Below are 27,090 nucleotides of genomic sequence, written 5' to 3' on the forward strand. Positions count from 1 at the left end.
GCTCACGTAGCGTGCAGACGTTTACGTCAATATAATGGTCAGCGGTTCACCCTCCTCGACTGTCAGCGGGCTGCTCACTCAAGCCATGATTTTCAGCCTCGTTGTGTCTGGAGCCCACCCAATATAGATATCTTGTAATTTTCGACACGCATACTCATATATATCTTTCAGTAAATATTGCACGGAATTAAAAAACCACGTACTTTACTTAATAATTTCCTTTCTTTTTCCACAGGAGACCGAGACGTGAGATCAATCACACGGCGTCTGCATCGGTACATCGACGCATCGCCTTGCCGAACGTGTGATGGTATGGCGTTCCTTCATTTCTCCTTTTTTCTTTGTTGCTTTCGGCAAGGGGGCCGGTATGTTTAGGTCACAGACCTAAATATATCTACCCCCCTCGTAACATAATTCGCTGCCACCCACACATGTTTCCAATCACTAGAACACGGGCATGTGTGAGTGGTATTACATATGTGTATTTTACATTTACCGCTGTGCGCCCGCGGTATAGCAACTTTGTTGCCGGGAAACCCAACGAAGGTGCTGTATCGCGGGTTCCTAGGTTTTGTTGCAAAGAGGTTCGTCCTCTTTCAATCCAGCAGCCAGCGAAGCTACACGGTGTCATCTCACGTTCACATAAGTGCAAATTTTTAAAATTATTATTATATACTAATTCTACAACATTTGTTAAACAATTTCTTAACACTTGTTGTATCTCTATACGGTTAATAAAACAAACCATTTGTAACTCCTCTTTATTAACACGAAACTTTTTGGTGTTTTTATTTTCTTCCCTTTTTTCTCGCCTTAACCAATCTTTAACAAATACGTGGGTGCGCGCCGTTGCCACCACGCATTTGCCCAAATATCCCTTGGAAAACCCCCGCACGATCTCCGGTTCGACAACACGGATATCACTTTCCATTTTTCTGTTCAATTTCAACCACGAAGGAAGAAGGTCAACTGCTGCGGTCCCGCCACATCCCAATTTATACGAAAGGCTAAATATTGTACTAACTTAACAAATAATAAATCAATGATTATACCATACTAATATTGAAATTATTTGTGTTTTCTTTTCCTCTTAATTATATTGGACCTCCGCGCACTGAGCGTTCTGCGAGGCCAGCAGTCGTTGTCAAATATTAGCTAATTCATTTTTCCTAAATAAAGTATGCGCTGCTTAATAGCTTCTAATACATGAAATAGATTTTAAAGTAACTTCTCATTGAGCTACAAATATGAAACCTCAGAAACAGGTTAAGGTAGCGTGACAAAGGAACAAAAGGAGACAAAATTCCGTTAGGTGGCGCATGGAGCGGAAAAATTAAATAATAATTTGGAAATTTAAATTCGGGTTTTAAGTAACTTTTCAATGATTAATAGGCTTAAAATTTAGAGCTTAATTTAATGGAATGGGCCTTAGTCCTATAGGTGGCTGCCTTTTCGAGATATCGCCATAAAGGTGGACCAGGGGTGACTCTAGAATGCGTTTGTACGATATGGGTTTCAAATGAAAGGTGTTAGTGAGTATTTTAAAAGGGAGTGGGCCTTAGTTCTATAGGTAGACGCCTTTTCGAGATATCGCCATAAAGGTGGACCAGGGTGACTAGAATGCGTTTGTACGATATGGGTATCAAATGAAAGGTGTTAATGATTATTTAAAACGAAGTGGGCCTTAGTTCTATAGGTGGACGCCTTTTCGAGATATCACCATAAAGGTGCCCCAGGGGTGACTCTAGAATATGTTTGTACGTTATGGGTATCAAATTAAAGGTATTAATGGGGGCTCTAAAAGGGAGTGGCCCTTAGTTTTATATGTGAAGACGTTTTCGAGATATCGACCAAAATGTGGACCAGGGTGACCCAGAACATCATCTGTTGGGTACCGCTAATTTATTTGTATATGTAATACCACGAACAGTATTCCTGCCAAGATTCCAAGGGCTTTTGATTTCGCCCTGCATAACTTTTTCATTATCTTCTACTTAATATGGTAGGTGTCACACCCATTTTACAAAGTTTTTTCTAAAGTTATATTTTGCGTCAATAAACCGATCCAATTACCATGTTTCATTCCTTTTTTCATATTTGATATAGAATTATGGCATTTTTTTCATTTTTCTTAATTTTCGATATCGAAAAAGTGGGCGTGGTTATAGTCCAATTTCGGCAATTTTTTATACCAAGATAAAGTGAGTTCAGATAAGTACGTGAACTAAGTTTAGTAAAGATATATCGATTTTTGCTCAAGTTATCATGTTAACGGCCAAGCAGAAGGACAGGCGGTCGACTGTGTGTAAAAAATGGGTGTGGATTCAACCGATTTCGCCAATTTTCACGTAAAACAGTTATCGTCATAGAATCTATGCCCCTACCAAATTTCACAAGGATTGGTACATTTTTGTTCGATTTATGGCATTAAAAGTATTCTAGACGAATTCAATGAAAAAGGGCAGAGCCAGGCCCATTTTGAAATATTCCTTTATTTTTGTATTTTGTTGCACCATATCATTACTGGAGTTGAATGCTGGCATAATTTACTTATATACTGTAAAGGTATCAAATTTTTTGTTAAAATTTTATTAAAAATATTTTTTTTTAAAAGTGGGCGTGTTCGCCATCCGACATTGCTAATTTTTATTTAACACACAAATAGTAATATGAGTAACGTTTCAGCCAAATTTCATCATGATATCTTCAACGACTCCCAAATTACAGCTTGCAAAACCTTTAAATTACCTTATTTCAGAAGTGGGCGATGCCACGCCCATTGTCCAAAATTTTAGTAATTTTCTATTCTGCGTCATAAGAAAACAAAATGGGACGCCTCTAAAGTTGACGCGGCAAAGTTATCCGCTGTTGTACAAGCGAGCGCATGACAGATAGTCGACAGTGCCGAAGCGGCGAACGCTACGGTAGAAGCCGCCATGCGTTGCCTGAACCACTCATGCAAGACCTCAATGCCACGAAAAGGGCCTAGAAGAGGTAAAACACAAGTGAACTGGTGGGGTAGCGAAATCGCCGAACTACGCAAGATATGCCACAAAATGCGAAGGCTGGCAGCCCGCGCACGCAGCAGGCCTGACGCACTAGAGCATGCGGAGGCATACAAAAGAGCAAAAAAGGTTCTCTGTGCCACCATAAGGCAAAGCACACTTAATAGCTGGAAAAAGCTTAGCAAAGAAGTTGATCGTGGTCCTTGTGGACAGGGGTATAAAACAGTAATGGGAAAATCCCGCCCACCGAACAAAACGATGGACGAGGGAAAGATGCGAAGTATAGTAGATGCTCTGTTCTTCACTCGCACAAGCAGAGAAGGTGAACACGTCACCCACGAAGCCCACGACGTGCATCCATTCACTGAAGGTGTGCTAAAAGCGGCCCTACACAGAATGAAGCCCGGTAAAGCGCCAGAACCGGATGGGATACCAGCTTAAGCAATAAGACTGGCTGCTAAGAGCAGTCCTGAGTTGCTGCTGCATATGTATAACAAATGCCTGGAAGCCAGGATCTTTCCAACCAGGTGGAAGACAGCGCACCTCGTGGCAATCCCGAAAGGCAAAGGATACCCGAACTTGCCGTCGTCTTTTCGACCATTATGCATGCTCGACACGGCCGGGAAAATGATGGAAAGCCTCCTTAAATAACGGCTGATAGCAGCCATTGAAGATGGAGGAGGTCTGTCCTATCGGCCGCATGGGTTCCGGAAAGGTCGCCCACAATTGATGCCATAGCCGGGGTTATAAACGTGGTAAGGAAAGCCGAAACCGCGTGCCACCAAGCTAGGCTGGTTGTCTTACTGGTCACCCTGGACGTGAAAAATGCCTTCAATTCCGTCAGGTGGGACGACATGCACGATGCGATAAAACACTATTTCAAGGTACCTACATATCTACTAACCATATTAAGGGACTCCCTAAAAGATCTCTGGCTCACGTACGAAATAAATCAAGGTGAGAGAAAGGTGAGGATAATAGGCAGAGCAGCCCAGCGCTCGGTGTTAGGTCCCGACCTCTGGAATGCTTCGTATGGCAGCCCCCTTCGCTTGCACTTGCCAGAAATTGATTTTCCTGTCGCTTTCGCTGACGACGTGGCTGCCGTAATTACAGCACGGAACTGCGAGCTGGCGCGGCTTAAACTAAACCATGTAATGCGCAGTGTAAATAGATGGATGAGTGACCATGGACTTCAGCTCGCGACAGCGAAAACTGAGATCGGAATCCTCATCAAGAGACGAATTCGCACAATTATGAATATGATGGTTGGAGAACAACAAGTACAAACACGCAGCTCCACGAAATACCTTGGGGTTAGGCTAGATAGCAAGCTAACCTTCTCGGAACACTTTCAAGGAGGCTGCGAGAAAACTGCACAGACCATAGGATATTTAATTCGATTAATGGCAAACATAGGCTGGCCAAGGCCATGTATTAGAAAGCTGCTTGCTTACGCTTCGGATTCTATACTGTTGTACGGCGCAGAAATTTGGGCGGATGCGTTGAAATTCCGAAAGTGCCTAGCAGCTGTTACTTCTGTCCAACGCGGAGAGGCGCTACGAATTGCCTCAGCTTACCGCACGGTATCCGCAGAGGCAGTTCTTGTTATTGCGGGAACCATACCGATACATCTTCTCGCTGAGGAGAGGAAATCAATTTACCACCTCCGAGGAGAAGTACGTAGAGATATTGCTGCAACGCAGGTGCGAAAAGATTTATCCGACGCTGGCAACAGCAATGGAGCTGCAGTACTGCAGTCAAGTGGACCAGGGAATTGATTCCCGAGCTGGAGCCATGGTTAGAACGGCCACATGGAGAGGTCGACTTCTACCTGACACAGCTTTAAAGTGGCCACGGCTACTTCCGGGAATGCTTTCACAGGATGGGCAAGGTTGGAAATACGAATTGCTTATACTGTGGGCTCATAGACGACGTACGCCACACCGTTTTCGAATGCGATCTCTTCGCACAGCAACGAAGAAGAGTGGAAGTAACACTAGGTGACCTATCCCCGGGCAGTTTCATCCATAAAATGACCTGCAGAAATGACAGATGGGACATGGTCAGCAGATATGCAGGGAATATTCTCCTCGCAAAACGGCAAGATGGTTGCTTAGCCAATAACGTGAGAGTAGCCAAAGAGCTCACGTAGCGCGCTGCCGTACCCGACGTTATGCTAAACGCGGTCCTAGGTGCGGAAAATGCTCGGGCCGTGGGAGGTTAGGTTTTAGTGGGTAGCCCGTGAAGAAAATAAGGGAGTCTCACACTCGGAAAGGTTCGCTGCTACAGAGCGTAGCACCGAGGCTTAACAACCCGGTTAGTGCACAAAGCATTTCCTCCTGCCACGTAACACAAAAAAAATAATAATAATGATAGAATAACAATAATAAAGGTGGAGGATGAGCTCAGGGCTCCACCGGGCTCACGAGGTGGCGGATCGTGTATCGCATCTAGTAGGTTAGCTACGAATAACCAATAAGCACTCCCCGACCAAGAGCGACCATAGAGGAGGGCGTGGCGCAAAAGGCCACAGATACCCAATGAATCTTGGTGGCAGGGCGAGTGGGTGCCGCCATGACACTTCAATAAGCATCCCCAGGATCGAGTCCAGTAAGATCTTCTAGGCGACAACTGGAAAAATGTTAAGGAAAATTTGATTGGGTGTAAATACGTAAAAAAGAATAAAATAAGAAAGCCGAAGTGTAACGTTAAAATTCGATTTTTCTTTATTACCGAAATCCATTTCTATATATACAAAAGTTCTTAACGTACACATACATACTTACATTAATGCTTACATACTAAAAGTGCATGATTCATGATTTCATAATGAATAATTTTTCGTCAGCAAATTATTATATTGACCTGCATATTGTCAATATGATCCGCTGGTTGGTATGACGAATCAATATATTGGGCGGTTTGGCAAATGCGAATGAACTCATAGTGGTTATGTGGGTCAGTTAAATATGAAAGTTTAATTGTATGTATATTTGTAAGGTTAAGCGCATTCGAAGTGAGGTGAATTCCACGCAACACTACACCATCGGCCTTTCAAGAGTGAGCGTATATAATTTTGTGCTTAATTATAGACGGTCACTCTAATGTCATGTGTTATAAGTATGCCGTGTTGTTTCATTTTACGTTAAATTACCCAGTCAACTTGCTCAGTGGCGGCCACCGTGGTGTGATGGTAGCGTGCTCCGCCTACCACACCGGATGCCCTGGGTTCAAACCCCGGGCAAAGCAACATCAAAAATTTTAGAAATAAGGTTTTTCAATTAGAAGAAAATTTTTCTAAGCGGGGTCGCCCCTCGGCAGTGTTTGGCAAGCGCTCCGGGTGTATTTCTGCCATGAAAAGCTCTCAGTGAAAACTCATCTGCCTTGCAGATGCCGTTCGGAGTCGGCATAAAATCATGTAGGTCCCGTCCGGCCAATTTGTAGGGAAAATCAAGAGGAGCACGACGCAAATTGGAAGAGAAGCTCGGCCTTAGATCTCTTCGGAGGTTATCGCGCCTTATATTTATTTTTTTTTTATAACTTACTCAGTGGTACCAAATTGCAATCGTTTGCATTCAGTTGTAATTTATATTATAGTGGTAACTTGATACTCTAAGTAGTGACTTTTTTTATGTGCTTTCTTTTGCTTTTATTCGTTTGCATTTGCTTTACATACAGTGCCCGTTATGCTGACTCTCGCTTTTTACTTTTGTTATTTTTTTTTTTTTGTATATTTATAATGATTAGTAACGTTACATATTTAAGTGCGTCGACTCACCTAAAAATCAGCTTGTGTTTACAAATTAACGTCTATGATGAATTCTTGATTTGCTGTTCAACTTGGGCAGGGCTAGTGGGGGTGCCTTTATTGTCGATTGCGATATTTTGGGGGTTACTATTTGAAGGTGTATTTTTAATTATTTGCTGCTCTTCCTCAGCTTTGGGTTTGGATATTTGTTTTTCAATTGGCTATATTTGAATTTCATATAGTTTCTGGTTATAGCGGCTATTGCAATGACTAATAACCCGACTACGCAAATCATTGCGCCTAGCCAAACATCTGGAATTTTTGGGGTAATTTTTGTGTCTAATTGGTCTGGTGGCTCATATTTAACTATCCTGTTTTCTGTTTCTGAATTTCCTGAATTTTCCTTTCCTAATTCATATCAGGCTAATGCTATCATTATACCGTGTGCAATCTTTGTCCACCACGACATTTTGAAATATAATTATTTTCTTGTTTCCGTAAAAAAAGGTGTACTAAATTTAGACTTGAATCGAATTTTCTTTGTTTTTATCTAAGCATTCCATTTCACTTGTTTATTTAGTTAACATTATTAAAGTATAAAAAATTTTGTTCTTAACGGAAAAATTTGTTTAATTTAAAATTTTTTGCTTTTTAATATATTTTATTTTTTTCTTTTTCAACTTGCAAAATATTTGAAAAAATAATTTTTATGCCATTTTCAATGATAGCGTTAATACCCTTTTTTCTAAAAAGAAAATTCCTTTAGATTTTAACAGTAAAAGTTTTTTCAATAAAACATTTTAATTTTCTTTGTATTTCCTTTACTTTTTTTTCAACATTTTCCTTTGAATTTCAGTAAAACATAATTGACTTAAAATTTCAAACTTCCTTTCCCTTAAACTAGTCCTATTTAAAAAAAAATTCCTAAGCAAAAACAAAGTTTTGCTCATGGTTTAGCGTCCCTGAGGCCGCTCAATTGATTCTAAAAATACATAAGATAGCTGCTAGTTTGATGTTACCAAAATATTCGGTTCGTTTATGTTGTCCCTCTGTTGTGGTATTCCACTCGATTATGCTTTTGTCCAAAATATCAGTGGTTTGCTGAATCTTTTATGATATTCCACTCAATTATGCTGTAGCTGTTGTTGTTGCAATGGCATTTGGTCCTTTGGATCGGCGATTAAAATAAAGTGTTCTAGGCTCTACTGCTGTATGCTTTGCAAAGCGTCATCATTGGTAAGGTAAAGTGTACGCGTTACAAAGCGTATCTGCAGTATCTTTTCCAGTCAGATCGTTTTAGCAGTTATGCTGATGTTTGATCTGCTCTGGCAGGTTCGCCATGTAAATACGTAAAAATAAATAAAATAAGAACGCCGAAGTATAGCGTTAAATACGATTTTTCTTTATTACCGAAATCCATTTCTATTTATACAAAAGTTCTTAACCTACATATACATACTTACATTAATGCTTACATACTAAAAGTGCATGATTCATGATTTCATAATGAATAATTGTTCGTCAGCAAATTATTGTATTGACCTATATATTGTCAATATGATCCGCGCGTAAGCTGGGTGGTATGACGAATCAATATATTGGGCGGTTTGGCAAATGCGAATGAACTTATAGTGGTTATCTGGGTCAGTTAAATATGAAAGTTTGTTTGCATGTATATTTGTAACGTTAAGCGCATTCGAAGTGAGGTTAATTCCTCGCAACACTACAATGGGCTGAAGTGGACGGTATTCTACTATCTTAGTAGCCGAGGGTCACCCCTCGGCGAAATGGCTGGTGGGCTAATATTGTCTTCGTCTCCGTCTCGTTAAAACCTTGGCAGATCTCCAAGTACGTTCGAAGCCACGTCACCATTATGTTGGTGGTGCAGGTTCAGTTAAGATGACTCCTGACTTACGCCGGACTCTGGCTCTGAACACAGATTCTCATAAGGACCTGTGCCAACCCTCGCGTGGCCTCTCTGCACATATAAAGATAATCACGGGAATCTAAAACGGCGACTGCACATCGGGCGGAGATAGCGGCTTGGAGCCGAGACCCAACTGAAAACAAATGAGCCAAATAACTGAAATGCGTGAAAATAACGATGGTAATGATAGCAGCGTAACCGTTTTTCAAAGGAGTAGCAAGATGCTCCGATCGCCGGTGTTAAAAGCCCCTGCAAATTCGACAATAGCACCAGCAGAGAAATAAGTTGGCGGGTCAACAACGGCCAGGGACACCCAACCATTTTAAACTTTACCAAGTAGCGCAACTAACATATGATCGCTCAAAATTTGCACACACACACAAACATCACTAATGGCCATATTACGGAAATCTTAGGGAAATTGAAGTTAAATTTTTAAACATACATAAAATGTTATAATTTTGGAATATATAGCATATAGGACACCTTAATTGCAGTAATTGAAAGAAAATGTTTGCTTATACTCAAGTATTTTATTATTTTTTCTAAATTTATCTTAAATATTGATGCAATAATTGATCCAATGCAACTCTGGTCTTCCTACTGTTCTTCATTCCACTCAATTCGAGTGCCTATTTTCACGGCCTGTGAGTACCTTCCACTCTATTCGCAACATAACCTCGAATTAAGCTGCCAAACTATATAGTAAACAATGCACCCAACGGCGAACTCAAGGGCGGACAAAAGAGCAAACAGTAGGAAAGTAGATGCCACCCCATCTACCCCTGGACAGCAAGGTGATGGCAATGACGGGCGATAAACCACCGTATGCGGTACAACACCGGGGAGGACAAGTCAAGTTGACCTCCTCGAGTATGCAAGAATGGTGCTGCGCAGCATGCAGGTTGCTGCGGCCAAACAGAAAAATGTGTCCATGGACATAAAGAACGGCATGGCACAACTCGAAGAGACACTGAGTCGAATTCGCTCTTTATTAGAGGGTAAAAGCGAAGAGTACACAGAACCGAAAGCGGCTCGTGGGAACAAAAGAGCAAGAACGAACTTTGGCTCACAACCGGAGGCCTCGGAAGGCAAGAAAAAGTGAGATGATGGTACTGCGAAAACAATCTCGGGCGAGGCCTGGACGACCGTACGGAAACGGAAAGCCAAACCACACCCTGGAAAAGAACATAGGACACCACCTGGGCGAGCCGGGAAGGCAAAGAAAGAAAAGGCAAGCAGAGAAACAGATGGGTCGCAAATTTCGTAGTTAGACCAGCCCAGGCAAAGAACTACGCCGAGGTCTTAGGAGCCATCCGGGGCGAGCTTGGGGCTGAAGATACAGGGAGCCTCATATGCGCCTTCCGAAACCAAATCCGGGAGTGTACTTATCGAAAATGCACGTTGCGGCGATAAATCAGCGTTCATCCAAGCGATAATAAGCGCTGTTGGAGAAGCGGGCAGCCATTGAAGTGGACGAAGCTGTTGGCGTCCTTTTACAACCCAATTTCAAGATATGTATCGGCGGGCTGCAATGCATGCTTAGACAGAGGGTAGACGTGCAGCGATGCTTAAGGTGTCTAGGCTACGGACATCGAAAAGCAGACTGCAAAGGCCCTGATAGAAGGAGTGCTTGCTGGAAGAGCGGACGGAATGGTCATCTGTCCTCGCCCCGCACGGAAATTCCAAAGTGGTTTTTACGCCAGTCAGAGAAATTTGACCACCCTCCTGAGTCTGGAGCACGCAGCACCATCAGGGAGGCACTAGCTGCCGCAAAGGCCAAACAGGCGCGCAAGTGATCAGTTTCATTCAAGGCAACCCGAACCGAAGCAGGTTAGCCGATAGTCTGCTGGACCAACTGGTTCTCGAAAACAGAGCTGCGATCACACTAGCGCACACCACACTAGCGAGCTGCCACCTGTCCCCAAATTATCCAATTCAAGGGTTTAAAGCTAAGCTAGAACTACTTGAAGACGATTTGCGTAATGAAACTGGTAACGTGATTGTCGCTGGAGAATTCAATGCTATGGCTGTTGAGTGGGGAATCCCCATACTAACTCCAGACGAAAGCTAGTGCTAAAAATGGCTGCCCGACTTGGATTGGCCATTCTGAATACCGGCACGACCCCGACATATCGGCGGCCAGGCTTTGGACACTCTATCCCTTATATTACATTAGTATCGGAAAACCTGCTTTCAAAGGCGCCTGGATGGAGGTTGGGGGAGAATCTCACGGGTAATGACCATAACTACATCAACTTTCACCTTAGTGACTCAATGCAAAGTCGGACAGGGAGACCGCCCGTATGAAAACAAAATGGGACGAATCTAAGGTTGACGCTACAAAGTTCTCCACTTTTGTACAAGCGAGCGCACGATAGATAGTCCACGGTGCCGAATCGGCGAACGGTACGGTAGAAGCAATCAAGACCACAATGCCACGAAAAGGACCTAGGAGAGGTAAAAAAACAAATGCACTGGTGGAGTAGCGAAATTGCCGAATTACGCAGGGTATGCCACAGAATGCGGAGGCTCGAAACCCGCGCATGCAGCAGAGCACGCGGAGGCATACAAAAGAGCAAAAAAGTTCTCTGTGCCGCCATAAGGCAAAGCAAACTTAATAGCTGGAAGAGGCTTTACAAAGAAGTTGATCGTGATCCTTGGGGATAAGGGTATAAAATAGTAATGGGGAAATTCTGCCCACCGAACCAAACGATGGATGAGGAAAAGATGCGAAGTATAGTAGATGCTCTGTTCCTCACTCGCACAAGCAGAGAGGGTGAGCACGTCGCCCACGACGACCACGACGTGCAGCCGTTCAGTGAAGGTGAGCTAAAAGCAGCCCTACACAGTAAAGCGCCAGGACCGGATGGGATACCAGCTGAAGCAATAAGACTGGCTGCTAAGAGCAGTCCTGAGTTGCTGCTGCATATGAAGTATAACAAATGCAAACAAGGTGGAAGACAGTACACCTCGTGCTAATCCCGAAAGGCAAGGGAGACCCGAACTCCCCGTTGTATTTTCGACCATTATGGCTCCATTATGCAAAGCCTCCTTAAAAAAAGGCTGATAGCAGCCATTGAAGATGGGGGAGGTCTGTCCCATCGGCAGCATGGATTCCCGAAAAGTCCTCCACAATAGAATCTATAGCCGAGGTTACAAATGCGGTAAGGAAAGCCGAAACCACGTACCACCGAGCTAGGCGGGTTGTCTTACTGGTCACGCTGGACTTGAGAAATGCCTTCAGTTCCGTCAGGCGGGACGTAGCAATATAACTTTCTCGGAACACTTTCAAGAAGCCTGCGATAAACTGCACAGACCACAGGATACCTAATTCGATTAATGGCGAACATAGGTGGGCCAAGGTCATTTATAAGAAAGCTGCTTGCTACCGCTTCGGATTCTATACTCTTGTACGGTGCAGAAATTTGGGCGGATGCAATGAAATTCCGAAAGTAGCTATCAGCTATTACTTCTGTTCTACGCAGCAGGGCGCTACGAATTACCTCAGCTTACAGAACGGTATCCGCAGACGCGCAGGCGCGAAAAGTTTCTATACGACGCTGGCAACAGCAATGAAGCTGCAGTACTGCAGGCAAGTGGACCAGGGAACTGATTCCCGAGCTGTATCCATGGTTAGAACGGCCACATGGAGAGGTCGACTTCTACCTGACACAGTTTTTAAGTGGCCACGACTATTTCCGGGAATACCTCCACAGGATGGGCAAGGTTGAAGATCCGGATTGCTTATACTGTGAGCTCATAAGCGACGTACGCCACACCTTTTTCGAATGCGATCACTTCTCACAGCAACGAAGAAGAGTGGAAGTAACACTAGGTGACCTATTCCCGAGCAGTGTTATCCACAAAATGACCTGCGGAAGTGACAGATGGGACATGGTCAGCAGATATGCAAGGAATATTCTCCTCGCTAAACGGCAAGATGGTTGCTTAGCCCAATAACGTGAGAGTAGCCAAAGATCTGACGTAGCACGCTTCCGAATCTTAAGTTATGCTTACCGCGGTCCCAGGTTCGGAAAATGCGCGGGCCGTGGGAGGTTACATTCTAGTGGGTAGACCATGAAGAAAAAGAAAGGGAGTCCTACACTCGGAGAGGCTCGCTGCTACAGAGAGTAGCACCGAGGCTTAACAACCCGGTTAGTGCATAAAGCATTTCCTCCTTCCACGTAACACAAAAAAAAAAAATAATAATAATAATAGTAATAATAATAATTGATTACATCCTGTATGACAGCTTTTGAGGTACATGGCTTTTCAATATCTACCCCTCCCTCCGCTTTGCAGATTTTGAGGTCTGGGGTCTGTTTCTGGCTAGTTCACCACCTCGTTCTTGGGCTGGGGCATTTTCCCTTCCCATTCTGCCTATTAAATCAGGCTTGTCGAGCTCAGCCGATCGCTGCCTCCTGCCTCTCTGTGCATCCGAATCATTGCTGCTAGCGATTTCTTCTTGCCCGTCTTTCAACGTTATGCGAATGTGCGAAGAAACACCGGTCAAGAAAGTATTTCAATTGAAACCGCAGTTTGGAAGCAGAGGCAGGGAGAGACCTCCACTGAATTGGGAGAGGCAGGTGGAGGAAGACTTGACCTCCGTCGGTGCTCCCTCAGTTATCGGGAAGCAAGGAAAGCTGTCGAGGCTTTTAACGAAACGCCAAAATCGCTTAGGCAATTGAGCGCCAGTTAATTAAACTGCTTTGTATTTTTTGTTTGACTTTTAATTTACATATAACGAGATTAACTTAATTTTCGTACTTAACTCCTAACCGTTAATTATATAACCAGATTTCCCATATACACTTTTCGCCCCGATAATCGGAAATTATGACTAAGTTTTAGAGACGCGGATTTTCTAAAAAGAAAAAGTTCCACCTCTCAAGTATCATCTCTTGTTGAAAACACAAAATAAAAGAGAAACGTTAATATTTTAAAGAAAATAATCTATTTCCCAGCGTTGGAACATATGTAAACGCGTAGATTATCTATTGGCGATTTATTGTAGATTAAGGCATGTGTAAAAGTGGCTGTTGTTGTTGTTGTAGCGGTGCTTCGCCCCATCCAATAGGCGTGACCAATCACAAGTTGTCATCAATATCCACTAACGGGAGTCCAAGGAAACTTGCTGTTTCAACAGGGGTGGACCGTAATGATAGGGGTGTTAGAGGCGTTGGCTCAACATTACAATGGAAGAGATGGTTGGTGTCATGTGGGGACACATTGCAAGCAGGGCATACATTTTGTATGTCGGGATTGATTGGTAAGAGTTTAATCTGTTACAGTATCCAGATCGAAGTTGAGCTAGAGTGACTCGCGTTTCCCTAGGGAGTGTGCGTTCCTCTTCTGCAAGTTTAGGGTATTGTTCTTTGAGTACAGGATTCACCGAGCAGTTCCTGACATAGAGGTCCGACACCTGTTTGTGGAGTTCATGGGGATCTGCTTGTGTTTTTTGGCTTCACACGGCTGTGTCCTCAGGTGCCGTATTTCCTCGTAATGCTTACGGAGATTACTCCTTAAGCCCCTGGACGGTGTTGGCTCATCAACCAAGTGTCTGTTGAGATGTCCAGGTTTCTGGGTATTCAACAGGAACTGTTCGGTGAGCATTTCATTTCTCTCCCTGATGGGGAGTATTCTCCCCTCATTATATAGATGGTGTTCTGGGGGACATAAGAAGACAACCCGTGGCGGTTCTGAGGGCAGTATTTTGGCAGGCCTGTAGCTTTTTCCAGTGAGTAGTCTTTAGGCTTCGCGACCATATCGGGGACGCGTAGCATGCAGTGGGCTGGCCAGTTGCTTTGTAAGTGGTAATGAGCGTTTCTTTTCTTTAAATAAGGTCGCCGATGATTTAGTTGGTGATAATGTCAGGTTTCGCGAGGTGAAAAAACATGAGAGATCAGGGAGGTAGCCGTTTATTTTGTTACAAAGCTCATCGATACGTCTGGGCCTCTAGCCATTATTGTGCAGTCATCGGCATAGGAAACGATAGTAACTCATTCTGGTGGCGAAGGTAGCTTTGATATGTAGAAGTTAAACAAAAGTGGGGATAGGACACCACCCTGTGGGACCTCTTGTTTAATTCTTCTTGGTTTTGATGTTTCGTTTCTAAATTGCACCGATGTCTGCCGGCCACCAAGATAATTTGCGGTCCACTTTTTAAGACATGGGGAAGGGTAAACCCTTCCAGGTCTTGCAGTAACGTGCCATGGTTGACCATATCAAAAGCTTTTGAAAGGTCTAGCACAACGAGTACTGTTCTATGGTGGGGGTTTTGATTTAAACCGCAATTTATCTTGTTGCTAATGATATTTAGCGCGGTGGTGGAGCTATGAAGTTTTCTAAAGCCATACTGATGACAGGCTAGCTGCAAATTTGCTTTGAAGTAGGGGAGCAAAATGGCTTCAAGCGTCTTGGCTACTGGCGGTAGGAGAGATATCAGGCGATATGACTCCCCTATGTTAGCTGGTTTCCCAGGCTTTAGTAGCGGGACCACCTTGGACATTTTCCATTTTTCGGGGATGAGAAAGGTGGACAGAGACAGGTTGAAGACATGTGCTAAATATTTGAAACCCTCTTTTCCTAGGCTTTTAAGCTTCGGCATGGCTATGCCGTCTGGGCCCACTGCTTTAGATGGTTTAGCTTGACCGATGGCATCCTCAACCTCTTTGGCGGTGATGATAATTGGGGATGCGCTCAATTTATGTTTATGTGCGTGTCTGTTGGCCCTCCGTCTAACTTTGTCAACCGTAGAATGCATTATATATTGTTGGCAGGAAGCGCTCGCGCAGTTTTTCGCATCCGACAGCACTTTATCGCCAAAGGCGATGGAAATATTCTCATTGTGTTTGGACGGATTCGATAGGGACTTTATGGTGGACCAAAGCTTACCCACACCGGTAGAGAGGTTACAACGACTTAGATTCTCCTCCCATTTCGCCCGCTTGTGTTCATCCACTTATTTGGGGGTCGCCGGGATCGAGTTGTCTTATAAGGTCATGTTCTCTCGCTAAATTTGCGGCCTCCGCCGGAAAATGAGGCCGAATTTCGGGAATTCTTCCGGCGCGAATAAAGCGAGCCGAGGCGGATTCAATGACATTGCGGAAAGCACGCTCCCCTTGGCGCGCATCAATCGGGATCGGTAGGACAGCAAAGCGGCTGTCTGTAAAGGATTTGTATTCATCCCATTTTTCTTTTTTTAAGTTTATGAAAGTGCGTTTTTCGGTGACGATGAAGTCGGCGGTACGCTCGAGCAAAATAAATATTGGCAGATGGTCGGATGCCAATGTTACCATCGGATGCCAGTTGACGCAGTCCTGTGCTCATGATTGATATATCTGGCGAACTATGACAGCTTCCTACCATACGAGTGGGGGCATCTCCGTTTATTGTGCAGAACGTCGTTTCTTCTATTTGATCCGCCAACGCTGGTATTAGGGTGGTATCCACTGGGGCAGCAGTTGGCAGGAGGGATGTAGATGTTGATGATTTCTAGGTATACCTCGCCTGACCGGACAAATAAGCCGTGACGTTCTAAGATATTGTCCCTGCGGCCCGTGTCGGGATCAAATATATGGATATATGATAAACGCGAGACCGTCCATTTCCGCTCTCGCGATCTTTTCTGTGGACATTATACCCAGAATAGGTCTGCAGAGCGGATCTTGCTGTGAGTTTAGTCTCTTAAATCGCAGCAATGCGAATGTTGTACCGCTTCATGAAATCGACTATCTCCGTGATCTTGCCAGTTAATCCATTACAGTTTAACTGCAGAATTTTGAAGTGCAACGGGGGATACGCCGTCACTCTAGGAGTAAGTGACGGGTGACTACCCCTGGGTTGTGAAAGACTAGGACGCAATTGCTGTTGTGGCCCTGGGACTGGACGTCCTTGGATAACCATTGGGGTACTCGGTGTATTTGGGTTTGCGGCTTGGAAAGTGGCACCGTCCAAGCTGGAGCTGCAGGCGCCGACTTGGTCGGGAATATACCGAGTCGCTCGGGTACATAGATCCGACTGCCTTGGGAAGCGCCAACAAACTAACGGACGATTTAATTCTAACGAAAGGACAGTTATAAAAAACGCTTGAGACGATCGGACACGATTTTATATGCGCAGCCTAAAATATCAATCTTAATATTTAAACCTAAATCGAATGCCAAAAAAACTCGTGTAAAATTAGTCTTAAGCAAGAATGCTATTATTTTAATAATGTTTATTGAAATAATAGCATGCTGCCTTAAGACTAATTTTACACAAGTTTTTTGGCATTAGATTTAAATATTAAGATTGATATTTTAGGCTGCGCACATAAAATCGCGTCCGATTGTATCAATTGTTGTTTTAGAACGTGGTCTTATCTGATTTTGAAATATCGAGCTATAACCGCAGAAAGGGCTTAACCGACATTATCTTTGATTTTATTTTTTTTTTGATGGAAACCGAAAGGCCATTACCATATGCACTAGCTCCAAAAAAATCAAAGTCTTACGAAATACCGATACCAAGTTATAGATAAGCCAACTTTGGCTCAAGTGCACAAAACAGTTTGTTTATATTTTTTTGCCCAATGTGTAGGTTAAGCCATTTTTCGGAGAAAGTTTTGTCATTTTAATACAAAGTTTTTACATTTTGGTATGCATATTTCGTAATTTTCGTGTTTTAATTTAAATAATATATTTTAGATTCAAGATTTTTCTTAATAAAGATTATAATGAATATAGCCAAATTATTGTTGCAGATTTCAATTAAAGTTGCACTAGTTCCATACAGCGACACCGATTCTTCAGAGGAAATAGTTGAAGAAAATACTTGGAAACGAGGATCCCGAAACCACTACCCAAAAGACTTCTACGAAAGTAGGAACCTTCTTCTTCAGTTTATACAGGAGCTTACAGAGAATTTCATAGTTAAATTGTTAAGATTTGAAATCACTTTGTGATAAAAATATAATTCCCGAAATTTTCCACAGAGAGTACCTCAACTAAAAACACAACTCTTTTATCACAGATGCATTACCAGTTACTGATGTAGAAGACGGCAATGTGAAATGAATAGATTGTACCTTAGTTATATAGTTTTTATTTAGAAAAACTGATTTTAGTTGTAAATATAAAATATTTGTTAACAAGTCTGCATCTTTAAATATGAATTCCGTCTTGAAATCTGAATAAAAAATTGATCTGCATTACAACCACTGTTTTTATTGTTTTCAATGTGTATATTTTAATATTTTAGTTTTGGCTTAACCGACACTTTCAAGTTATTATGTCTTTTTTTTTTTTTGGAAAGCAAAACGGGTGTAAGCGACAAATGCGTCATTTTAATTAAAGAAATGCAAAAAAATCCCACATTAGTATACGTCAATTATATAGTCTTATATACACACCAACTTTCGCGTTACTATCTAAAGTAATCGCAATATAAATACAAAAAAAGCGTCTACTGAACCATTTGTTTACGCCGGTAAAGCCCTTTCTGCGGTTATAGGTCGATATTTTTCTACTAGAAATGATCAAATTGGAATATCTCAGCCAAATTTCAATGATTTTATTATATTTGTGCATTTTTGAACGCAAAATCCTCTTAGTAAATGCTCTTTTGTACATAGTGAAAAGCAAAATACTGATGAAAATGGTTACTCAAAATGCAAAACTCAATAAAACTACCATCAGATGACAATTGTTAGAGGGCATATATGTATGTAATACTCCTTTATTTTACTACAGGTACTTCTAAATTTCAATATGCATTATACTCAGATGCAACTGAAATTACCCATTTATACCCGAAAGGACCCATCTTTTTTGTACCCATATGGAAAATAAGGACTCAATAGCACCCAGTCGCATTTTTCATGGCAGAAACACAATCGAAGGGTTTGCCAAGCCACAAAATCTGATCTCATCAACCTGATTTCTGAATCCGCTTTTCTAAATGGAATAAAAAATATTCTCCGAAAATGTAACCCTAACCCCGGCGTATTCGTTAATTCCTAGTAATTTAGGTTCGGTATATAGCTGGCATTTTTCTCAAATAATTCGATTCAATCACTTGTAATCTTTTTTATTTTACTAATTTGCTGTCTTTTTTTTTAATATTTCTTAAAATGGGCTACATATATATCAAACTGACTAATCCCAACTGTACCCGAAAGGGACTAAAGGGGATCAATTATGCGCAAATGTAGACAAAAGAGTTCAATCGGAGACCAATCTCTTTAGGGATTAATCGCACAATTTTTTGCAGGGTAAATTAAATTTTTTTCTTGTCACACTTATGCTGCTACAATCACAAAAATTTTGTAGGCTGTCTTGTTTTGATTTCGAATTCAAAACTCATTGACAAGATTTTGTATTAGCAAAATAGGAATATTACATATATGTATGTTAGAAGGACCAAATGTGCTCTTTTAATTAACATAAAAGTCAATCGAGCAATAAACAGATCGAAAGTTATATGCTTTGTACCCGCTAATGAAAATGGGGGTTATTCGAAATTCCAAGTATACAGATTTTGCTTACTAGACTAGACCTAAAACTTTAGGTATGTCTTGTAAAGAATATATTTTCAAATGAGTTTACTCACTGAGGCTTGCTATGTGAAGTATAAAAACTTAGGACCGCTTAGGTTCTCATTAGGAGCTAAGCTCATACGATTTGGACAAGTTTTAGATTTAACTCTTGGTTGAAAAGTTCGTCAAGTGGCCCTACTTACCTAAAAAGATATATGGGAAAAACTGCAGCGCTCAACTTTTATTTAAAAGTTTAAAAGCGCCAAAAATATTTTGTACTCGCCATAGAAGATTAACTTTATATTTCATATGTTTGGAATACTGGTCCAACAGCATATAGATGAGTATTAGTATGTTATCTCAATCCAAATTATAACATCGAATCTTTGAAAGAATGCATATTATTCTTAAAACTAAGATGTATTGTAACTATAATTCTTATTTACAGGGAGCACTTTATATCCGAGCATACTATCATGGCTGTATTTACATCACAAGGGCAGGTTGGAGGTCCATGCCTTTATATGCCGGCTACGAGGCGTCAAAATCATCAGTGTAGAAAGGAAATTGGGCTTCCAAATGCAATATTCGAAGCTCGGCGAGTAGCTACCTCACACTGTGAGACTCAATTTCGGTACGAACGTTGGAATTGCTCAATAGAGACAAGAGGGAAGAGAAACATATTCAAAAAGCTTTACAAGGAAACAGCATTTGTGCATGCTCTTACAGCCGCAGCGCTGACGCATACAATAGCAAGAGCTTGTGCTGAAGGACGCATGACAAAATGTATTTGTGGCCCACGAAAGCAAAATCGTATTGGTCAAGATTTTCAGTGGGGAGGATGCAATGATAACTTGAAACATGGAAAACGGGTGACAAGAGGCTTTCTCAATTTGCGTGACAGTGACGATGACGAAGTTTCGGAGATCTTGCGACATGATTCGGAGGTAAAGTCATAAAAAGTGGTTAATTAATTTATTTTAACTTTAACAATATATCCAGGTTGGTATAGAGGCTGTTTCTAAGCTGGTGAAGGACAAATGTAAATGCCATGGCGTTTCTGGTTCTTGTTCTATGAAAACTTGCTGGAAGAAGTTGTCTGAATTTAACGCGACATCAACACTTCTACGTCAAAAGTACAACGAAGCTATCAGGAAGGCTCCAAACACGCGGACCATACGCAGAGATGTAACTCACAACCGGTTTAAAAAGCTGAAACAAAGAGAAAAAAAGTTAGGGGTATGTACAAAAACTGCTATGAAACTTAATCAGTTTATGTGAGGTCCTCACGGACCAGCCAGTTCAACCTCCTGGAACATAGAAATATTTTGAGAGTGAAAGTGAAAAAATCATATATTTTAAACAAAAACTTTTTAATGTCAATATGGCTTGCAAAGCAACATCAAACTTTTAGAAACAAGATTTTTCAATTAGAAGAAAATTTTTATAAGCGGGATCGCCCCTAGGCAGTGATTTGGCAAGCACTCCGAGTGTATTTTTTCCATGTAAGGCGTCTCAGCGAAAACTCATCTGCCTTGTAGATACCGTTCGGAGTAGACATAAAATATGTAGGTCTCGGCCTGCCAATTTTTAGGAAAAATTAAAAGGAGCACGATGCAAATCGGAAAAGAAGCTGGGGCTAAAATCTCTTCGGTGTTTATAAGCGCCTTATATTTATTATATATCTATTAAATATCAAGACACTTGATTATTCTAAGAAATATATTTACAGCAAGGCAGATGAATTTTCAACACACAAACTTGTTTCTAAATTTTTTATATTGCTTTGCCCGGGACTTTAACGCAGAATTTTTTGTGTGGTAGGCGGAGTACGCTACGCTATATAGTATAAAAGAAAATCGAAATTTGAAAACTGAATTTCACACGTCTCTAGGGCTGCCAGGTTCCCCTGGGGAAAAAACGGGACACTTTAAAAATTCAAGAAATATACACCTTCCCCCCTCCTCCTCCCCCAAAAAAAAATTAAAATTTCTTTTATGTTTACGCAAATAAGTATTATTTTTTATTTACACAACACAAAAATAAAACCATAAACAAATTATATATTCCAGGTACTCTAAAGCAGCCAATCACAACTACAATTCAAAATAAATACTTCTAAAGTAAAAAAAATAAATAAATATAAAGCGCGATAACCTCCGAAGAGATTTTAGGCCGAGCTTCTCTTTCGAATTGCGTCGTACTCCTTTTAATTTATCCTAGAAATTGGCGGGACGGGAAATACTTGTTTTATGCCGACTCCGAACGGCATCTGCAAGGCAGATGAGTTTTCACTGAGAGCTTTTCATGGCAGAAATACACCCGGAGTGCTTGCCAAACACTGCCGAGTGGCGACCCCGCTTAGAAAAATGTTCTTCTAATTGAAAAATCTTGTTTCAAAAATTTTTGGTGTTGCTTTGCCCGGGGAGTGAACCCAGGATCCTCGGTGTGGTAGGCGGAGCACGCTACCATCACACCTCGGCGGCCGCCTTACTTGTAAAGTGGTTCATATAAATAAGTAGGTACATATGTACCTATGTATGTATGCTTAAATACTAGGTTTCGTGAATGGAAGATTTTTTACATAAGTATAAAAGGATAAAACTAAACAGTCATATATTTTTCGTTGCGGAGAACTTGTTCCAAAACTTCTGGCTTATTTTTAATATAATTGTAAAATTCTGTGCAAGTAAGTCTTAAGTTGAATTTGCATTGAATAATACTGTCTAATGTACTGATATTCAACGAATTTCTTTTCTTTGTCCATTGAGATGAAATAAGAGAAAAAAATCGATCTGCATTAGCATTATGACCAGGTATCGCATATAAATATGGAACTATTTTAAGCAAACTTTTTTTTCTCTCTTTTTTTTAGTTATGTTAGCTAATTAGGAAGAAAACTTTACATCGATATAAGTGTACTATGCAATGTGCAACTATCTAGCGATGCCAGAATTTTACGATTAAAGTCCAAATAGTTGCTAGATTTCATAGCTATTTACAATCGATTAGATTTAAAAACCGGGACACCTAAACGAAAACCGGGACATTTTAAGGTTGGGCCGGGACACCGGATAAATGGCGTAAAACGGGGACATTTCTCGGAAAACCGGGACGTCTGGCAGCCCTACACGTGTCCCGTAAAAAAATTAATTCTTCCATCTTTCTTCGATTTTTGGTACCATTTTAAATTTTTCTTATACTCTGAGCCAATTTTTCGGGTGACAGCCATGCAGCTTAAAGCTGCAGTCATTGGTGCCGGTTGTCGTATCGCTGTAGTCGGATCCCTAACGTAATCAGCTGTTTATCGTTACGATGGCAAACCAAAAACCAATTGGTTGGCTACGATACGGTTACGGCCTTAGCGGCGCCAATAATCGATTGCATTGATTCTCATAAGGTTGGTCGAATCAGCTGTTATAAGGTTACTGATACGGTTACCGATAAAGCACCAATGTCTGCAGCTTTATGTATTTTTTAATGTTTAAACATTGAGCTTGATATGAAAACATTTCGCGGAACAGCGAAGACGACCGTCCTCACTGCATTATTTAATATTTTAATTGCTGTGTAAATGTATTTTTAAGAACAACGTATGCAAATTTTTTAATCGCCAAATACGTGGGAAAAGCGGTAAATGCTACAGATCTTGAATTTGTATGTGTACCATATATGTGTATTTTTAATTTTTTACTGAAAGTAGGCGTGGTAATCAACCGATTTTGTGGTTCTTTTGCAAGGTAATTCTGTTTTGAATAGGAAAGATGATTATAAATAATATCACAATATCTTCAACCGTTTTTGAAGTCGATGCAAAGGTTGTTAAAAAATTCGAGCGGCCTTAGTAGGCGTTGTCAAGCGCTTTTTTTTTTTCAAGACATTTAAACACTGTTTTTAAGTCAACCTTACGAAGTTGATGGGACAAGCATACATCTATATTGGGTCCCAGTGCATATGGAAATAGATGGGAATGAAAAAGCAGATGAACTAGCTGAAAAGGGAGCATCCCTTTGAGCTTGCTCGGTAGACGTGCCAATTAGATTGGGGAGATTAAGAGAAGGCGAGAGGGCAAATGTTCGACCAAGCGGGAAAGGCATGGGTTCAAGCGCGGGATTGTAAAGTGTCGAAGATTATGTGTAGGACTTACAACCTTATGTAATATTAAATGAAAGAAAAGAGTTTCGCTGAGGTTGAGCGAACAAAAGTCATTGCTTTTATTGTAGAAATGCCTTACTATTTATACAGAATTTTCTATTTTGCATATACGTAATTACATTAATACTTACAAGCTAAAAGCATATACATTTTTGTTACATATATTTTATGTCAGCATATTATTTGACCTAATTTTAGAAATTTGTTACTGTACATTACTTTGCGATTATTTCTAATATACTGACTTGAGTTATTTACATTTTGCATGCTATTTTGTATGTTTTTATACTCAGTTGAGCGGAGCTCACAGAGTATATTAACTTTGATTGGATAACGGTTGGTTGTACAGGTATAAAGGAATCGAGATAGATATAGACTTCCATATATCAAAATCATCAGCATCGAAAAAAAATTTTATTGAGCCATGTCCGTCAGTCCATCCGTCCGTCTCTCCGTTAACACGATAACTTGAGTAAATTTTGAGGTATCTTGATGAAATTTGGTATTTAGGTTCATGGGCACTCATCTCAGATCGCTATTTAAAATGAACGATATCGGACTATAACCACGCCCACTTTTGCAATATCGAATATTTCGAAAATTCGAAAAAGTGCGATAATTCATTACCAAAGGCGGATAAAGCGATGAAACTTGGTAGGTGAGTTGAACTTGTGACGCAAAATAGAAAATTACTAAAATTTTGGACAACGGGCGTGGCACCGCCCACTTTTAAAAGAATGTAATTTAAAAGTTTTGCAAGCTGTAATTTGGCAGTCGTTGAAGATATGATGAAATTTGGCAGGAACGTTACTCCTATTACTGTATTTATGCTTAATAAAAATTAGCAAAATCGGAGAACGACCACGCCCACCTTAAAAAAAATTTTTTTTGAAGTAAAATTTTAACAAACAATTTAATATCTTTACAGTATATAAGTCAATTATGTCAACATTCAACTCCAGTAATGATATGGTGCAACAAAATACAAAAATAAAAGAAAATTTCAAAATGGGCGTGGCTCCGCCCTTTTTCATTTAATTTGTCTAGAATACTTTTAATGCCATAAGTCGAACAAAAATTTACCAATCCTTGTGAAATTTGGTACAGGCTTAGATTCTAGGACGATAACTGTTTCCTGTGAAAAAAGGCGAAATCGGTTGAAGCCACGCCCAGTTTTTATAGACCGTCGACCGTATGTCCTTCCGCTCGGCCCTTAACACGATAACTTGAGTAAAAATCTATATATCTTTACTAAACTTAGTTCACGTACTTATCTGAACTCACTTTGTATTGGTATAAAAAATGGCCGAAATCCGAATATGACCACGCCCACTTTTTCGATATCGAAAATTACGAAAAATGAAAAAAATGCCATAATTCTATACCAAATACGCTGTGACGAAGGTTTATTTTTAATTGTCTACTGCTCTTCCTTGAATTGGATAAAAGTATTTTAGATACGGTCTGCACGGTTTTCAGCTGCCTATATTTAATTTTCATATAGTTTTTGAGTAACGTAGCTATTGCAATGATCAATAGTACGATTACGCAGATTAAAACTGCTAGCCAAACATCTGGAATGTTTGGAGCAGCTTTTGTTTCTGGTTCAGCAGGTGGTTCATATTTTAATAATCTATTTTCTGTTTCTTTATTTTCTGAGTTTCCTGAATTTTCCTTTCCTAATTCATATCCGGCTAATGCTATCATAATGCCGTGTGCTATTTTTGTCCACCAAGCCATGGTGAAATTCTCTAATATTATTTTTCTGCTTTTGTGAGAAAGAGGCTAAATATAATTGTTAACAAACATTTTTTTATTTTATTCTCCTATGCAAAAACAAAAGTTTTTTCTAATGGTTCAGCGTCCGTGAGGCCTCTCAATTGATTCTAAATTTTATACTTATTTTCTATTGCTGCCAGTCTTGTTTATTGCTGCCAGTCTTATTTTTCCAGGAGGACCTATTTTGCTGCCAGTCAAAATTGCTCAATTTTCCTTTCTGTGGTATTTATTCCACCCTTTTTATGCGTGGTAATTGTGGTTTGCTGATTGCCATGAAATATGTTAAAGTTTGTTTATCGAGTATGCATTTGCTCTGTTTTACTTTCTTATGCTGGCTTGGTTCGTTTTTAAATTGAAATCGGTTGCCTTTTTGTCATGTTGACGTAGAGCCTCGGTCATCCATATCGCTCTAGTGTGGTTTCAAAATTGTTTGGTGACTTGGTAAAAAAACCCAAATTTTGTAAGTTTGTATCAGGATCTTTGAGATCTTCTTCGGTATTTTCTTTCAAACTGTCAGGATCTCTACTAATGAAATCCTTTTAGCATTGCTTTATCAGCAACTTATGCCTTAAAGTTTGAACTGGCAGGATCTCTACTAATAAAATCTTTTTAGCATTGCTTTGATCAGCAACTTTTGCCTTACAGATTGAACTGGCAGGATCGCCATGTAATATTCAATAAAACAAAAGAGTTTCGCTGAGGTTGAGCGAACAAAAGTGATTGCCTTTATTGTAGAAATGCCTTACTATTTATACAGAATTTTCTATTTTGCACATACTTAATTACATTAAAGCTTACAAGCTAAAAGTATATACATTCTTGTTACATATATTTTTTGTCAGCATAATATGTATGCAATATGACTATGTGAGGTCTGCATAAAAAGTGCACTAGCGAAGGAGAGCGCGATGCATAATGCTACAAACGGATTGACATAAGACGACACCATGTATAATGCTACACTTAGGCTAACAAAGTTGCTTCTATCACTAAAAAGAGAGGACTGTAGGCTCATGACGGGTATTCTGAGTGGACGCTGCCTTCTGGCGTCACATGTCTTTAAATTAGGCTTGGTCAGTGATAGCAGATGTAGGAAGGGCGGGTTGGAGGAGGAAACGGTCGAGCACATTTTGTTATCGTGCCCTGCGCTTGCCAGGCTAAGACTACAGCTATTAGAAGTGATACAGTTTCATCAGCTCAGCCCTAGAAGTAGCAAGGTCTTTGCTTTTGATTGGGTTTTCAGTTTGGTCGTTAAAATAAACTTCTGGTAGCACTACGGACTCATTCAGTCTATGTGAGGTCCTCGTGGACCGGCCTGTTCAACCCAACCAACCTTACGAAGTTGATCGTATACAATTTTGGCTTGTAGCTTCATAAATGACGGAAGTATAACATTGAGTATTGAATTATCACAGAAATATATTTCATTTTGTAATAATATCTATTTTTCACAGGAGTAATAGTCGCAGTCAGAAGAAGTAGTGTGTTGAATTTCATTACAATTTATTTCTTTAAAGGAAAGCTACATATTTCAAACAAAAAAAAACAGAAAAGATGAGCAATGCTAACATACACTTTTTTCGGTTGACTGAAGTAGGACACCAACAAAAATTGCTAGCCACTACCACCGATAGTGGCTACTGAAAAAATACATAGGTTTTATTTCGAGAAGTTTCCCACCAAAACGGTGTGATATTCAAATTGATATCAAAAAAGTTTTCAAAAATATTGTAGCACTGAGAAACATTTTTATTCAAAATTCTTTATTAACGGAACCATCAAAATTCTTAAAATTTATTTTTATTTTTTTTTTTTTTTCAATTGAAAAAGTTTCAGTGTATAAGTATTGTGATTTGGATATGTATTGTGATTTGCATTTCAATATAAAATTTTTTGAAAAGCCCTGGTCATACAAGTTGTTTTACTTATGTAAGGTAAAAATTGATTTTCAAAACAA

The 27,090-nt window shown here is 40.5% G+C and overlaps 1 protein-coding gene across 8 annotated transcripts in view; it reads left to right on the forward strand.

The window, feature by feature from the left end:
• Wnt4 (Wnt oncogene analog 4) overlaps positions 1–27,090 on the forward strand; it is a 692,884-nt gene that overhangs the window by 493,258 nt on the left and 172,536 nt on the right. For all 8 annotated transcript variants that reach the window (XM_067766356.1, XM_067766354.1, XM_067766353.1 and 5 more), the window contains 2 exons: positions 19,648–20,146; positions 20,202–20,438. In XM_067766356.1, coding sequence (XP_067622457.1) covers positions 19,648–20,146; positions 20,202–20,438 — 736 coding nt within the window. The remainder of the gene's footprint in view (positions 1–19,647; positions 20,147–20,201; positions 20,439–27,090) is intronic.

This window comes from Eurosta solidaginis, chromosome 2 (assembly GCF_040869045.1).
Source record: "Eurosta solidaginis isolate ZX-2024a chromosome 2, ASM4086904v1, whole genome shotgun sequence".
NCBI lineage: Eukaryota > Metazoa > Arthropoda > Insecta > Diptera > Tephritidae > Eurosta > Eurosta solidaginis.